The 16,743-nt window shown below is 40.9% G+C and overlaps 1 protein-coding gene across 1 annotated transcript in view; it reads left to right on the top strand.

The window, feature by feature from the left end:
- Nucleotides 1-225: 225 nt before the first annotated feature.
- The window catches only part of Klhl24 (kelch like family member 24), a 35,656-nt gene continuing 19,138 nt past the window's right edge, over nucleotides 226-16,743 (top strand). The window contains 4 exon segments of the mRNA XM_052157807.1: nucleotides 226-338; nucleotides 7,922-7,984; nucleotides 12,217-13,150; nucleotides 13,152-13,198. Of these exon segments, the coding sequence (XP_052013767.1) occupies nucleotides 12,278-13,150; nucleotides 13,152-13,198 (920 nt within the window). The 5' untranslated portion in view covers nucleotides 226-338; nucleotides 7,922-7,984; nucleotides 12,217-12,277.

Genomic DNA, 16,743 nt, shown 5'->3' with positions numbered 1-16,743 from the left:
ACCACTTGGGTCTTGATCAAGATGCATTCCTTTAACCTGATTCTACCTTAAATAAATGTTTGGAATTAGCAACCCCGGCTTGGGTTTCGCCCTCTAGCGGAATTCACGTTGCCTCAGAGCCCACCGGCAGTAAGAACTACATCTCCCAGGGTGCACTGGGAAGGGGGATGCCTCTCCCCCATTGGCCAAGGGTGGGTGACGCTAAGTGTTTTGGCCCGACGGTCACATGTTTCCTTTGTTGTGAGCAGTGGCAGAGACTGGTGGTGGCTCGAGGAGACGCCGGCGCAGCAGGGACCGCGGGGGTCGCCGCTCGTGTCGCTTCCAGCCTGCGCCGAGAGGTACCAGGGTGACCGCTCCAGGCGGCCGGCGACCGCGGCGCTGATCCCCGGCCCCGGCGGGAGGGAAGCGAGGTCCCTGGCTGCCACAAGCCCGATGCGGCCTCGGGCGTGGGGACCGGGCAGGGACTGCGGCAGCGATGCACTTCGGGTGGAAACGTCCGGAGCGCTACGGCCTCGAACCTGGCGTTTCCGTGGGGTGACCGTGGGTGCTGTCGCCGAGCACGGATAAAGATCGGGGTGCTGGGCCACCGCAGCCTGCGGCACGGTTGCGAAACATGCGGGGCGTGGTCACCTGACCGTTACCCGCCCCCGCGGAGCCTTTGTTTACCCGGAGCGCGGCCTCTGGCCGTCCCGGGGGAGCCCCCGCCCGGCTGCCTGCTTCCTTTTCTGCCGGCCTCTGCTTCTTAATTTAGTTCCCAGTGTTCCCGCCCCCAAGCCCTGGACACCGGAGCGAAGATCTTTCGGGCGGCCGGGATTGGGCGCCGCAGGCGGGCCGGGCCGGCGGGTTCCGAGTTTTTATTGGCAGGGGATGGTAGGTGGGTGGCCCGGGCCAGGCAGTCCCGCCTTCGCCTGAAGGTGACCTGGAGGACGCGGGCGACGCGGGGTGGGGTGGGGGGGGGTGGGATAGGGAGGAGGGGGGCGTGCCCCGCGAAGGCTGGGGGCTAACCCGGAGCTGCTGTCGTAGAGCATGCAGCTCAACAAAGTTGTCCTTGCCTGCTCTGTCCAGCCTTAGGTAGTAAAGGGTGAACCCCAGGGCCACATTTGGGAAGCCTTAGCTCTAGCGGATTTTAATCATAAGTCGGTTTTTTTCTATTAGTGTTCCAGCTGACACCTGGCACAACCACCAGATGGTTGATAACATTTTGGTGTTTTGTTTTTATTAGGATTTAATATCTATCCCTTGCCACTTAAGATTTAAAACGGTGGCTTTTACCTTTAAAAAAAAAAAAGATAATTTGAGGTTATTCGCCTAAATTTTTTTTGGTTTTGGTTTTTTGAATGAGCTTTCTTGGTTTTCCCTCTTTGGGGATTTCCAACGCACACAATTTCGTGTATTAATCTTCCACGTAATTCAGAAGTTTCTGAGGAGTGAATTTGGAAAACTGTACATTAAGATCACCAAAAGCCCAGTCGTTTCCAGCCAGAGGATATTAAAGGTGGCTTTCTTAAACTTAAGGTTCAGTAGGTTTTGTCATTTTATCGCAGAAAGTTGAGCTTCTTTAGTGAACCAGGTATTACTGGTACACAGCCTTAATATATTTTTTCTGCCAGCATGTATCCATCCACCTGCTTTCGGTGCCAGCAAAGGCCAGAAGAGGGCCTTAGATCTCCTGGAACTGGAGTTCTCAGTGGCTCAGGTTGTCAGCTGTCTTGTGGGTGCTGGGAACCAAATCTGGGTCCTCTGCAAGAGCACTGCTAAACCATCCCTCCAGCCACTCTTAATATTAAAAGTCCATGTACTTACTATTTTAGAGTAAGAAGCTGTCTGATCAGAACAGTCACTCATGTACTAAGGTTGTTTAGTAGATCTTAATATATACAAATGCAATCCAGTATATTTTAATAAAAACCAGCATTTGATAAGTTGAGTTTCTTTAAAACAAAGCTTGTGACTTAAACAGGAAGAAGAAAACAATATTCTAAGAGCTATCAATTATATCTTAAACTTTCCTGGCTTTCATCCAGATTGCCAAAACCTTAATGCTTTTTCAGTGTGCTTTTTTAACTTCCTTGTTTTCCTGCCATTTCATTAAGAGTCAGAGGTCAAAACTTTGGAAAATAAATGCTTGGCAAATATGTTGCAGCATTTATTCTTGTATTTACTTTACTCTTACCTGGAAAATTTAGGACAGCTCTTTTATTAAATATGTAGGTGTGGACTCTGTAATGAAAAATGTCAATAAAATGTCCTCACAAGCATTTATACAAAAAAAATGGTTTCATTTCTGTTGTGACTGCAACAATACTAGACAGCTGGATGTTTTTAACATTTCTGTTCTTCATGCTATAGTCCCATAAGTTCAACAAGGTGAATCCTCTGTGGGTAGTTCCAGTTATTTGGGAGACTGAAGCAAGAGCAATATTCAGTAGACCAGAGTTCACGACCAGCCTGGGCAACATAGACTCCAGGATTGGGGGACCAGCAACAAAATAGCTAATTATCTTCAAAAGTTATAATTTTTTATAACTCCCCACACACACTCCTTTGATACTGAGGACTGAACCAAGGACTAGCCACTGAGTGCTCCTTAGTTGGCTGATCTTAGATAATCTAAATCATTCTAAACCAAATAGAAAATAAAGAGAATGAAACCCTTCTTAAGGGCAGACTTCATGCCTATAACTCCAGCCGAAGGGGGTGGGGGTGGGGGTGACTAGACTTTGCACCAAGCCTGAAATATACAGAAAGACCAAACCTCAAACCAAAGTGTTTAGGTTTTGTTGGAATTTCTAAAATTATTTCTGAATAATTGGTGCAATACTATATTAAAAACCATTGACTTCTGAGTGTTTTTCTTTATTAAAAGGCCATTTAGAATCCCAGGTCACAGAGCAGTTTATTAGCACCATAGCTGGTTTAGTTGTAATAAGCCAAAACTAATTTTGGTAGCGAAAAAGTAACTGTCAATATTCTGTTTCTCCCTCTCATTCACAGCAGGAACTTGTTTTTGTAGTCCTGGCTGACCTGGTACTTGCTATGTAAATTAGAATAGTCTCTAATTCGCAAAGATCCTCCTGCCTCAGCTTCTGGAGCTGGTGTTACAAATGTTCACTCTCTTGTTTTGCTAGGCCTTTCATTTTTGAATAAAAATGCAGTAATTTTATATGTTTCATATTTTATATAACTTCATGACATGTATATGAATGTGTAAAAGCCTGCTTGGTTTAACATAGTACTTTTGTAAAAGATTGAGTCCATTGGAAGCATTTGCTAGCATTCTTTTACATTATCATTAGACCTTTAAAGATACGTCTCTTAGTCTCTTAGTTACCCTTCCTTGCTTTTGCCTTATCTATGGTTCAGTTTGATAAAATGTAATGTGGAACATGATGGCATGGATGGTTGGCCATTGTTAGGTACTATAATAGTAGCATGTTGTTTGTTTCTGTGTTCTTGTCTTTAGAAGGCCCTAGTTGGTCCACACTGTATGTCTGTAATCTCTTTGTAGAGGATTCTTTTAAAGGAAAATGAAGCTTCTTGTGTTACACACTATACATCGCACCTTGTATAGCTTTTCCAGACTTTGTACCTTGACTACCTCTGTCCCTGGCTCGTTTCCTGGTCGGATCTTCAGGATTACCTATCTGGTCATTCTGGTACCTTTAATCCCCAAAGCAGGCAGATCTCAGTATGGTTCCAGAATAACCAGGGCTAGTTAGAGAAACCCTGGCAAACAGAAACCAAATATCAATTTTAAAAAAGGAAAAAGCATAAATATTACTTTAAAGCCCTGCAGAAAATGCTGGATGAGTTGTTCTCTCTTCCAATGGTATAATTCTATACCAAACGAATTATAAGAGGCTTTATTCCAATTTGTGCTTGAGATTTCTGTTAGAGAAATACTGAGAATTTTATTCTAGTCTTAGCCAACCCTACAGTGTCTAAAATTGAATTTGGATCTAGCACTTGCTACCCTGGCATTAGACAGTAGTGGGACTCTGATTGGCTTTGGGCCTTACTAACACTGGTAGAGAATCCTTACTTAGATAGGACTAACCATCACCTGACTTACCAGGACCCAATACTCTTCAAGTGTATACATAAATTATTCTGCCTAATGAAAGTAAGGAAATACACAAGATAGTATTCATACCCTAATCTTAGCTTACTCTGGGTATAAAGATGTGATTGTGGGTGTTTGGGGTTTTTGTTGTTGTTGTTGTTCTGTTTTATTTTAAATTGGTTACTCATACTGTTTATAATATCAACTTTTGAATCTGCCTAACCTTATGAATGTCCAAGTTCTCTTTATGGATGACTGGATCAGAAACCAGAACCAAACACTCGCAGTTAGATATAATTGCTATTCTATGTTCTGGTATAGACTTTTAAGCATTCTTCTCCATCTCCTACACACAAACACTCACACGCACACACATGCATACATGTAGGACACATGTACACACACACATCCAGATATGCACAATAGCTCACAGAGAAAGATTGTGCTGAATTAGTGGTTGTGTAGACATTATAAGGTTCAGCAAAGCAGAATTATGTATTAAAATTATTTGAGCCGGGTGGTGGTGGCAGCGGTACACACCTATAATCCCAGCACTCTGGGAGGCAGAGGCAGGCAGATTTCTGAGTTCGAGGCCAGCCTGGTCTACAGAGTGAGTTCCAGGACAGCCAGGGCTACACAGAGAAACCCTGTCTCCAAAAAATCAAATCCAAAAAATCAAATCCAAAAAAACCCTATTTATATATTTGATAAGCTTATATAAAAATGTATATAAAAATTAAAATTTGGTGAGTTTTTTCTTTTTTTTAACTCTTGAGACTTTCTCAGATTGATTCTATAGTTACATATAGTACAGAATGAATAACTGTTTACTTTCATCCTGTTTGGTTTTGATATCAACTTTGAATCTGCCTAAACTTAAGACTCTTAGAGTAACTTAATTCTATCAAATTTGAATGCAGTGTAAGTTTATAGGCATTCTTCAAATAATCAAAGTGCAATAATCACAAAATATACTTTTCTTCATCTCATCATCGAATTTGGCTTACTGTTTTCACAAAACATTAAAAGAAATTTGAATATCATTGAATATAAAATTATTAATTTGCTTTAAGAAAGAGTTACAGTAATGATCTGTATGAACATGAACTTTAAGTTAAAAAGTTGTAATTTCCTTCTGGTCTGTCTGGGCAAACTCAACAATACCCAGAGGAAGCTTTCCTCCCAGGCGCTTTTACATGCCCAGGATCACAGGATCCCAAGAGCTTGGTCACACTAGGATCACAGTGACAGCTTGACTCTGAGGAGTTCTGACACAACCAGGATCACAGGAAGGACAGGCTCCAGTCACATAAAGCGAGGGCAGGTAGCACTAGAGACATCCAGATGACAGGAGACAAGCCTAAGAGCATAAGCAACAGAAACCAAAGTTACTTGGCATCATCAGAACCTGATTCTTTCATCAAAGCAAGTCCTGTATACACCATTACACAGGCAAAGCAAGATTCAGATCTGAAATTACTTCTCATCATGGTGATAGAGGACTTTAAGAAGGACATAAATAACTCCCTTAGAGAAATACAGAGCTGGGTGGTGGTGGCACACGCCTTTAATCCCAGCACTTGGGAGGCAGAAGCAGGCGGATTTCTGAGGCCAGCCTGGTCTACAGAGATGGCTCAGCGGTTAAGAGTACTGACTGCTCTTCCAAAGGTCCTGAGTTCAAATTCCAGCAACCACATGGTGGCTCACAACCATCCTTAATGAGATCTGATACCCTCTTCTGGGGTGTCTGAAGACAGCTACAGTGTACTTACATATAATAAATAAATAAGTCAAAAGAAAAGAAATACAGGAAAACACAGGTAAGCCTTAAAGAGGAAACACAAAAATCCCTTAAAGAATGATAGGAAAACACAATCAAACAGGTGAAGGAAATTAACAAAACCACCCAGGATCTAAAAATGGAACTAGAAACAAGAAATGAAAAAGTGAGACAACCCTGGAGATAGAACACCAAGGAAAGAGATCCGGAGTCATAGATGCAACCATCAACAACAGAATACAAGAGATAGAAGAGAGAATCTCAGGTGCAGAAAATACCCCAGAAAACAATGAAACAAGTTCAAGAAAGCACAAAAAGTGAAAAGCTCCTAACCCAAAACATCCAGGAAATCCAGGACACAATGAGAAGACCAAACCTAAGGATAATAAGTATAGAAAAGAGTAAAGATTCCCAACTTAAAGAGCCAGGAAATATCTTCAACAAAATTATAGAAGAAAACTTCCCTAACCTAAAGAAAGAGATGCCCATGAACATATAAGAAGCCTATACAAGCCTATACATACAAGAATAATTCCAAATAGACTGGACCAGGAAAGAAATTCCCATCACATAATAATCAAAACACCAAATGTACTAAACAAAGAATGAATATTAAAAGCAGTAAGGGAAAAAGGTCAAGTAACATATAAAGGCAGACCTATCAGAATTACACCAGACTTCTCACCAGAGACTATGAAAGCTAGAAGATCCTGGGCAGATGTCATAAAGACTCTAAGAGAACACAAATGCCAGCCCAGGCTGCTATACCCAGCAAAGCTCTAAATTACCATAGATGGAGAAAACAAGATATTCCATGACAAAACCAAATTTACACAATATCTTTCCTCAAAATGCAGCCCTACAAAGGATAATAGATGGAAAAACCAACACAAGGAGGGAAACTACACCCTAGAAAAGGCAAGAAAATAATCTTTCAGCAAACCAACATAAACATAATTCCACCTCTAACAACAAAAATAACAGTAACACTTTTCCTTAATATCTCTTAATATGAAAATTAATATTACCAACATATCCTAATCAATTGAAATTCAAAAATATGAGGAGTTAGAAATTTGTTGGTTCTCACCCAGTGGTATCTCTAATTTGGTAATTGGAGAAATATGTCCAATATTGTATAATCCATAAACAATTTCTGCTTGTTTGTACATGACAGTGTCTTGCTGTGTACCACATAATGGTCTTGAAATCATGCTTCTCCTATCTTAGCCTCTCTATTAGTAGGAATGTATATTTGATGTTTTTACACTATACTATGGTTTTCAGAACAGCCTACATATTTCAAAATTACTTACAGCCTAAAGAAACATAGTCAATTAATTTGGGAGGCGGCTTGTAAGAGAACAACAAAGAGTGAGACTGAATGTTTTGCTTGATATTTATAGTTATTGTAAAATAACCTTATAGGTTACTCTTTTTCTGAGATGAATGCTTTTCAAAATTACCACAGCCAATGAACCAGAATCTTACCCTCAACTAATGTCTGTGCCACCCTCTAAGCAGAACCATTGTTCATTGAAACAGTTGATGAGTGACTTCATGGATAGACCATCTCAATACACACCATTTATTAAATGAGTATAACCTGTTCTCTGTGGCTGAGAATGATGACAATCACTCAAATCAAATGCTTTGACAATAGAAGGACATCTGTATCCAAATAATTGTGCCTACAATTCATTCCTTGGCTCAGCAGAACTGTCAACTCTTAGCTTAGTTATTATGGAGGTAAAACCCTTTGGGGATGTGAGGGGCATTGAAGGTGCAGACTTATTACAGTGAGCTCCAGTGTCTAAACGTTGTTCTTAACTTGGCTTTGCACAGTAAGAGCCAAGATTTTAGGTCCTACTAAAAACAACACCTACAGAAAGACTTTATCTTTTTATGTTCATTTAATAACATGTCCATCATTTTTATGATTGGTATAAATATATATTATGTTGAATATAATAAAAAAAATTTTAAAACGTAATTTACTAAGAACTGTTTTCAGCATATTACTGATGTATGTGAGCTGATGGCGTCTGACTTATATATGTCACTGTTCTCCATTGTAGGTGTGAAAATTTAAATAACACAAGTATTTTGCCTGGGGCTTTGGTCAAACAAATGCTGAGAAGGTATATATTTATATTTATATTTATATTTATATTTATATTTATATTTATATTTATATTTATATTTATTGGCTATTTAAACACTGTTATTAGTTTAAACCATTTCATTTCTTTAACCTGGGATCATTTGGCACTAGCCAGAATAATAGTGACTAAGAGTGAGTGACCAGTTCTATATTAAGACAGAATTGGACTGGGCACAGCAAGGCACACTTGTAATCCCAACACTCATCAAATGTGGTGACATTTTTAGTTATTGCTAGTTTATTTATAAGAAAAAAATAGATGAGTAAAACTTTATTTGTAAAAATGGGAAAACAATGGCTGGTAAATTATATATGGAAGACTAAAAGTTAAACTTTGGAAGCACATCGTACTATAAGTTGACTGCAAGTCATTTACCTGGTGAAGAGTACTAAGGATTTGTATTTGACTCTTTGGTGGAAAGCTGGTTAATGGAGTGTTCTTAGAAAGCTCAGAGAGAGCAAGGGGTTCTTTCTTTTGAGACAAAGTTTTCATGTAGGCATTTGTCTTGGAACTAGCTCTGTAGACCAGGCTGGCCTCAAACTCAAGAGATTCACCTGCCTCTGCCTCCCAAGTGCTGGAATTAAAGGTGATTGCCATCACTGCCCAACAAGAAAACAAGTTTTAATTAATCTCTGTCCCAGAATTTACCTAATACTCCATACTTTGCCATAGCTACAGAAATCAAGCCCATGTTTTCCTATAGGTATCAAAGAAATGCAAATGTGTGTGGAGCCAGCAAGGTCTGGTAGGTGAAGGGTTGTTTCTTCTTAAGGTAATTTCGTTGTCTTTGTTAGCTGGTTGGTTGGTTTGATTTGTTTTGAGTTTTTAGACAGTATATCTCTGTAAGCCAGGCTGGCCTCAGACCTGCAAACATCTTCCTGCCTCTGCCTTATCATGGCTAAGATTGTAGGCATACATTGCTATGCCCAGCTTAAAGAGGCTTTTGTTGTCAACACCAGTAGTTATATCACTAATCAAGGTCCTAATTGTTTATGTGAATTTTCTGAGCCTGAAAAACAGAAATGATGATGATGATGATAGATGATGATGAATTAGGTAAGCTGATATAAAGAATACATCCTTGATTTTCTAGATGCTTGATTTGGAAAACTGGCTCTTAACTAATTCAACCATAATTTGAATCTAGTCTAGTAAAGATTCAAATATGAATTCCTTTCCGTGTCATAATCATTTCTGTGTGTATGCTTGTTTTGAGACAGGGCCTCATATATCCCAAGCTAGCTTAGAACTCGCTCTCAAGCTTAGGATGACCTTGAACTTAAGATGTTCCCACCTGCCAAGGACCAGCCTCAGCTTGGTTAGGGATTCCTGAGAAAGGGTGTTTGGGAGCGTCAAAAGAACAACTTGAAGTCAATCGTGGGTACAACCTGACAACTCTGTGTTCTACTTGAACTGGCTCTACAGACAGCTCATCTCTTGTATACCAAAGTCTGGTCTTTATTATTTACATACCAATTCAATCATTTACCCAGTGTCCTGTTTGATTATCCCACGAATCAGCATTTTATGACCATAGCCCCTTGATTCTTAGAAAAAAACAGCAAGTACATTTAACATAACAAATGTATTCAGAGGTCTGCCTGCATCTATAAGCACAGACAATAAGCTGGCAGAGTAGGGTCCAGCTCTGCAATTACCATTCCCACCACCCCTGGACCTAAATTCCATCTTTCCCAGGCTGGCCTTGAACTCAGGAATCTGCCTTTGCATCTTTATGATGAGTTGCTCATTAGTGTAGCTGCCTTTGTTCTTTCAGGCCCATGAAGCCCCTCACTCAGTTCATACTGCATCCTTATATTTTGCAAAGCTGAGAAATTATACATTCTTGAACTCATGTTTTCAAGAGTTCTTTCCCACAGCCTTATGGGCTATCCTGAAAGTCACAGCATTCACCATTTTGATGAGGAACACAGTCTCGCCTCAAAGACTCATGCTGTTTCTAATTATCATGGAGTCATTGACCTTAACGAGGAGAGCATTCCCCGAAGGAGGAGCATGAAAATGTGTACATGATGATACAAACAAGCCTTATGCTCACGGAGACTCATGTCTTGCTGACTCTGCTCCAGGGGCCATGTTATGCTGTCTCTTCCATGGCCATGCAGGACTCAGCACCTGCCTCTACCACAGGAGTACTATGCTACAGGCACGCACCACCATGCTTGGTTAATCCAGAACCTCCCTGTCCTCATTCTCAGAGGACATCAAAGAATATTATGTTCTTTAGTTATTTTAGGAATCTTAAGTGCTAAGAATTTAAGTTAGAGAGGAATGTAATTTGGCATCTTGTCTATGCTACTGCATATTGTCATGCGTTATCATTTTGTAGTGTTTGCTCTGTTCAACTCTTCTAAAGACTGGATGTATTAGCCAGATAGTTTGTACCCCCCCCCCCAAAAAAAAAGGCAGATTACAACATTAATTCACCTAAGGATAGAAAATAGGAAGGGGTGTTTATTTATTACTTTTGTTTTTGTACTGGTTAGTTTTCTGTCTTGGGGGTTTTGTTGTTGTTTGTTTTTAACTTTGACACTAGCAAGAGTTATTTGTGGAAGAGGAACTTCAATTGAGAAAATGCCCCCACTGAATTACTTGTAGTTGTCTGAAGGATGATTTTTTTTGATGATTGACATAGGTGGGCCCAAACCACCTGGGGACAGCACCATCCCTGGACGAGTGGTCCTGAGCTGCATAAGAAAGCAGCTGGTATGGTTTAGGACACAAGCCAGGAGACAGTTCTTCATGCCGTGACTTCCCTGGTGGCAGAGTATAATCCTGAGAGTTTCATGTGGAAAGAGACTTTTTCCTCCTCAACTTGCTTTTGGCCATGGTGTTTATCACAGCGGTAGTAACCCTAACTAATACAGTTTTTCTCCAAACTTCCATTATAAATAGGTAGTACTGTGTTATGATGTTGAATATGCATGTAATTTAGGCCCTGCTCTTTATTGTCACATTTATTTGTTTATTATGTTGAAAGGCACATGTATGCCACAGAATGTTTCTGGATATCAGAAAATGAGTTGCAGGAGCTAGCTGTCTATTACTGCATGGGTTCTGGGGATCTAACCCAGGTTGTCAGGCATGTGGACAAGGACCCTCTCCCACTGAGCCAGTGCAGCAGCGCCCATCTATGACTAAGAAACGTGTCCCAGTCCCTCAAAGAGACTTCAAGTGAGCAACCAAAGGATTTAGTTACTCTACTAAAGACAATTCTTTTTTGTTCTTTTAAGAAAGGGTCTCACTTATGTAGCCTTGGCTGGCCCTCCAGAGCTCTCTATGTAGACCAGGCTAGTCTTGAACTCAATACATAACCAAGCATGACCTTGAACTCATGGGTTTCCTGCCTCCACCTCCAAGTGATGAGATTACAAATGTATACCATGAACCCACTTTATGTGATACCAAACCCAAGGCTTCATGCATACTACGCAAACACGTATCCAACTGAGCTATGTCTCCACTCATGTTCATATACTTTTTTAATAGCTGTACTAAATTATTCTATCTTAAAGATATCCCGAGGTTTAGTTAAGAGCCTTTAACCTGTTTTGAGTATACACTGAAAAATCTATGTAAATAAATTGTTCCATAAATTCCTGATTAGCTCTTTGAGAAAATGGTAGAAAATAAGGCTGGTCATACAGTTTACATATTTTAAAAGTACAGTGATAGGTAAATTCTAGCACTGTTATATTAAGATAATAATTGTTTGTATTAAGATTCTGGCTATAAGCCATACCTGTGGGGTATGCCTATAAATCATAGCTTCCAGGAAGCTGAGGCAGGAGGAGTCCCAGACCCTCCTGGGCTCTATATAGGTTGAACCTTGTTTCAAACAAACCAAAACAATAGTTTTCTTAATCCAGTCCTGTGTGCTTTTTTCTCTTTGCCATGAAGAACAGGGTAGAAACTGAGCATCTGGAAGAGAAAGTGTAACCCTTTGAGCTGAGGACCACTCAAGAGTCCAAGGTCACGTAGCTATGTAATGGATTCCAGCGGGCCTCCAAGACTACATGCGGGTACACTAGGATATTGCAAAGGAACTCTCATGTTCTAATCCTGCAAATGCAAACTTTTATCAGGTTTTATTAAAATGAGCTAGTGTATATTTAGAACATACTAATCATGTGACTTATATTTACAAAAGAATGAAATTGTCTAAATATTTTTATTTTGTTTTTTAGTTACATAAAGAAGATCACTAGGAGCCATTTCTCAGCAATTATATAGTCAACTAATGTAACAATGGTACTAATATTGGGACGCAGATTAAACAGAGAGGATCTTGGGGTGCGTGATTCCCCAGCAACTAAGCGTAAAGTTTTTGAAATGGACCCCAAATCTCTGACAGGTCATGAGTATTTTGACTTCTCTTCAGGATCATCCCATGCTGAAAACATCCTCCAGATATTTAATGAGTTCCGAGACAGCCGCTTATTCACAGATGTTATTATCTGTGTGGAAGGGAGAGAATTCCCGTGCCACCGAGCTGTCCTCTCAGCCTGTAGCAGCTACTTCAGAGCCATGTTCTGTAATGACCACAGGGAGAGCCGAGAAATGCTGGTTGAGATCAACGGCATTTTAGCTGAAGCTATGGAATGTTTTTTGCAGTATGTGTACACTGGGAAGGTGAAGATCACAACCGAGAATGTCCAGTATCTCTTCGAAACCTCCAGCCTCTTTCAGATTAGTGTTCTCCGTGATGCTTGTGCCAAGTTCTTAGAGGAACAGCTTGATCCTTGCAATTGCTTAGGAATCCAGCGCTTTGCCGACACCCACTCACTCAAAACCCTCTTCACAAAATGCAAGACCTTTGCATTACAGACTTTTGAGGATGTGTCCCAGCATGAGGAATTTCTCGAGCTTGACAAAGATGAACTTATTGATTATATCTGTAGTGATGAACTTGTTATTGGTAAAGAAGAGATGGTTTTTGAAGCCGTCATGCGCTGGGTCTACCGAGCGGTTGATCTGCGAAGACCACTGCTACATGAGCTCCTGACACACGTCAGGCTTCCACTCTTGCATCCCAACTACTTTGTTCAGACAGTTGAGGTGGACCAGCTGATCCAGAATTCCCCCGAGTGTTATCAGTTGCTACACGAAGCAAGACGGTACCCACATCCTTGGCAATGAAATGATGTCCCCAAGGACTAGACCACGCAGGTGAGAAGGTGCTTTACAAATACAGCTAATAACAGCTGTTGTTTTAACTATATGTTTTAAACTCCTGAGCTCAATCTCAGTGTACTCATTTGAATGTATAGTTTATATGAGACATACGCAATTGAAGGCTTATTTGGTGGTTTAGGGGTGTAGCTTAGTTTGTAGAGGACTTAACCTACATAAACTGGGTGTGGTAGCAATCCCTGTAATCTTAGCGCACAGAGACAGGTGGATGAGAGTTAAAGATTATCTTCGGCTACTATGTAAATCTTACTTAATGTCAGTGTCAACTTTCAATGACTTTTTTAATGTTTATTTTTGAGTGTGTATATTAGGTAGCCTAGACTGGCCTTGAAAATCTATGTAGCCTGGCATTGAATTCCTGGTCCTCCTGCTTCTGCCTCCCACGCACTAGCATTACTGACATGTGACCATGCCCCACTCAGGTCCTTTTGTCTGAATTTGAAAATTACATCCATGTTAAAGAATAGTTAAGCTTATGTTTGGAGAGAACTGTAATTGTTGGTATTTTATACATTTTAAATTTTATATAAATATATATATATGTCTTAATAATGGAAGGCATAGATTTATTTGGGGGGGGGTTATCTGTATAGCGCCCACTCCGCAGCACGTGTGTGGAAGTCTAAAAACAACCCTGTGGAGTCGGCTTCCTACTCCCACCTTTACATGAGTTCTGGGGATACAGGAGTCCCCAAGCTTGTATGGTGGCAACTTACCCAGAAAACTGAACAGCCTCAGGACAACGTAATCATCAGCTCTTCTAGAACTTTCTACTCATAGAATATTCTTCCAAAAGGGAAGTCACTCATTTTTCCAAGCTTATAATTCTTGTGACAGATAGAATGTTATATAATTAAGTGGGGCCAATTAATACTAGAATACAGGGAGTAATACTACAGTGGGGGCAAAGGTTACAGGTTTTGGTAAAATGCCCATTACCCCATCCAAGGGCATGTGATGGCCTCATCAGGCCTCTGAGGGAGCTGGATCACGTGGTGTACAGACATACACTGCAGGCAAACCACCCATATAAAAAGGTAAATCCACACACACAGTAGCTGTCACAAAGGTATTTTCAGCACGTTTCTTCTTCCCTCTGTTGGGTCCTCCAACCTCTCCTCCTCTCCACCCAGAAGCCCCTCCCACTTTCCGCACTTACTATTCGCCCCTCACCCCCCCCCCCCACGGAAACCCCTTCTCTCTCATGGTTCCCATTTGACTTTCACCACCATACTGTACTTACTTCCACAAGAATGAACACACGCACATGTTAGAAGTCGGGATTCACATATGTAATTAACTGCTGGGTCTGAACTCAAGGGTCTAACTTACAAACTCTTAGCTCTTCCTACTCTTCAAACCCTTACCCCCAATATGAACAATCTGCCACATATGGCCATTACATCAGCAAAGACTTGGCTGGTTCATTCAGTGTTACCCGTGCTGCTACTTGGGAACCTCATTTTGTAGGCAGCCCAATGCTGCCAAAATAAAGATTCATGCAGTCATTACAGCAGGGACAGTCTGTTACTGTTAATATTACTTGCAGAGATGATGAACTAAATAACCTGTGACAGCTTTCAGGGTGCCACCACTCATTTGAAGAGATGATTGGCCAGATTCATCTTGAACTTGCTCTGTAGCCTATGCAGACCTCAGACTTGCAAAACTCCTGCGTCAGTCTCCAGCACGCTGGAGTTGCAAATGTATGCTTCTACACGCAGCTTCAAAAATAGATGTTTACATCCATATTTGGGGTGGGGGGGGGGGGACAAGTGTACAGGCACTTGTCATACTATGTGGGCCAGAGCAGAACACCAGGTGTCCTGTCACCCTCTGCTGTGGACCTGCAAGTGTACAGTCTTCTCTCACCTAGGCTGGCGCTTGGCCAGCTGATTCTTGAGATTCACCCATCTCTGTCTCACACTGCTGAAGTGACAGGCCAGTGCAGCCATGCCTTTTGTTAAACATGAGTGCTGGGGACCAAAACTCAGATCCTTACTTGTGTCCTCATGCCCTTATCCAGTGAGCCATCTTCCCAGCCCTGTTCTACATCCAACTTTCAAGGGAACCAATCCATTTCTCACAGTGACAAGTGTATGTCAGGTTGCAGTAGTACCCCATTAGGAAACTAGCATGAAGAGCCAAGGCAGAATTTTGTTAAACTTGGGGCTGTTGTATATGCAGTTGTAGGTGCTTCTCTTGCATGGTCATTAGCTGACGTTCTAGAGGGGATCCTTCACTTACAAGTCAGCTGTCAATCTCTTGTCCTTCTACCATTTAGCACTTTGCTTATTCTGTGTTATTATATTAACAACTAGGAACTATCTGAATATTATATTGTTTTGTATAGATTTTTATCTTTCTGAGAAATTCCAAACTTAAACATTCTCTACTACTTAACTCCACACCCCTCCTCTGACTCAGCTTCTGTCTTCAGCCATAGCTGAAACTCCTCTAATCAGGTCGTCGCTTACCTTGTTTTATTTGTTAGTCTCCTTTTAGTCTGGAGCCAGCTTGATTTCTCTTCAGGATGTTATGTTGTATTGGTTCTGGTGCTGGGGATTGGGTTCATGGCCTTCTGTGTGCTAGGGGAGTACTCTACCAGGGAGCCTTGGTTAAATATTTCTAAATTGTCCTTTAATATATCTCGATCCAGAATCTCTCATATTTCGTTGTTTCTAAGACGTCTCTTTTATTCCAAATAACTGCTTTTTTATGTTTCTGATTTGATATAAAAATTGCTTAAAATAATGGCTCACCTCAGTTCTTTGAGCTGCGGGTTTATATGTATTCGGCTATATGTATTTCTTAAAAAGTGAAAGCTGACTCTACAAACTTCTGCCTGATGGACATTAGTTAAATATTTGGGGCTAGAATTCATTCTAAGTGATATGCATATTACATTGCTAATTAAAAGGACCTTGTCCATAGTACCATCTTTCCAGCTATCCTTTCATCATGATGATGATGATGATGATGATGATAGGAAACTCAGTCCCAGAACTATTCTTTGTACTATAACCCGTACTAATTTGTTTAAATTTCAGTACTATTAAACACATTTCACAGACCAGCAAACTCAGGTTCAGAGAAATAACTTGTTTAGCCAGTGACAGTTTGGCTTCTGCTAATACATGTACTGCCTCCATAATAATTTTTGACTATGAGTATTTCAGAGATATTTCATAAAAATGAGACTCTGATTTTGATCGTTTTTGAGACAAGATCTCCTATATCCCAGTCTGGCTCCAACCCTCTGACGTGGCCAGGATGACCTTGAACTTCCAGCCCTGCTCTGCCAGCTCAGGGTTACTCAGTACTGGGATCAGATCGACTTGGGCCACCGACCATCTATCTGTGTCTGTTGTTTCTATTCAGTGCCCTTAGCATTCCTAGTGTCCTTTCTCCCCTACCGCTCTTCCCTAAGTAGTCAACACAGATAGGAAACGTGTTCCCGAGATGTGCAGGTTTGTTTTTAACTTTTCTAGACATTGACTCAGGACCTGTGTGTGCTAGGC

This window comes from Apodemus sylvaticus, chromosome 15, assembly GCF_947179515.1.
Source record: "Apodemus sylvaticus chromosome 15, mApoSyl1.1, whole genome shotgun sequence".
NCBI lineage: Eukaryota > Metazoa > Chordata > Mammalia > Rodentia > Muridae > Apodemus > Apodemus sylvaticus.
Note: the sequence above shows the minus strand (reverse complement) of the source record. Positions and strands in the feature narration are given on the sequence as shown.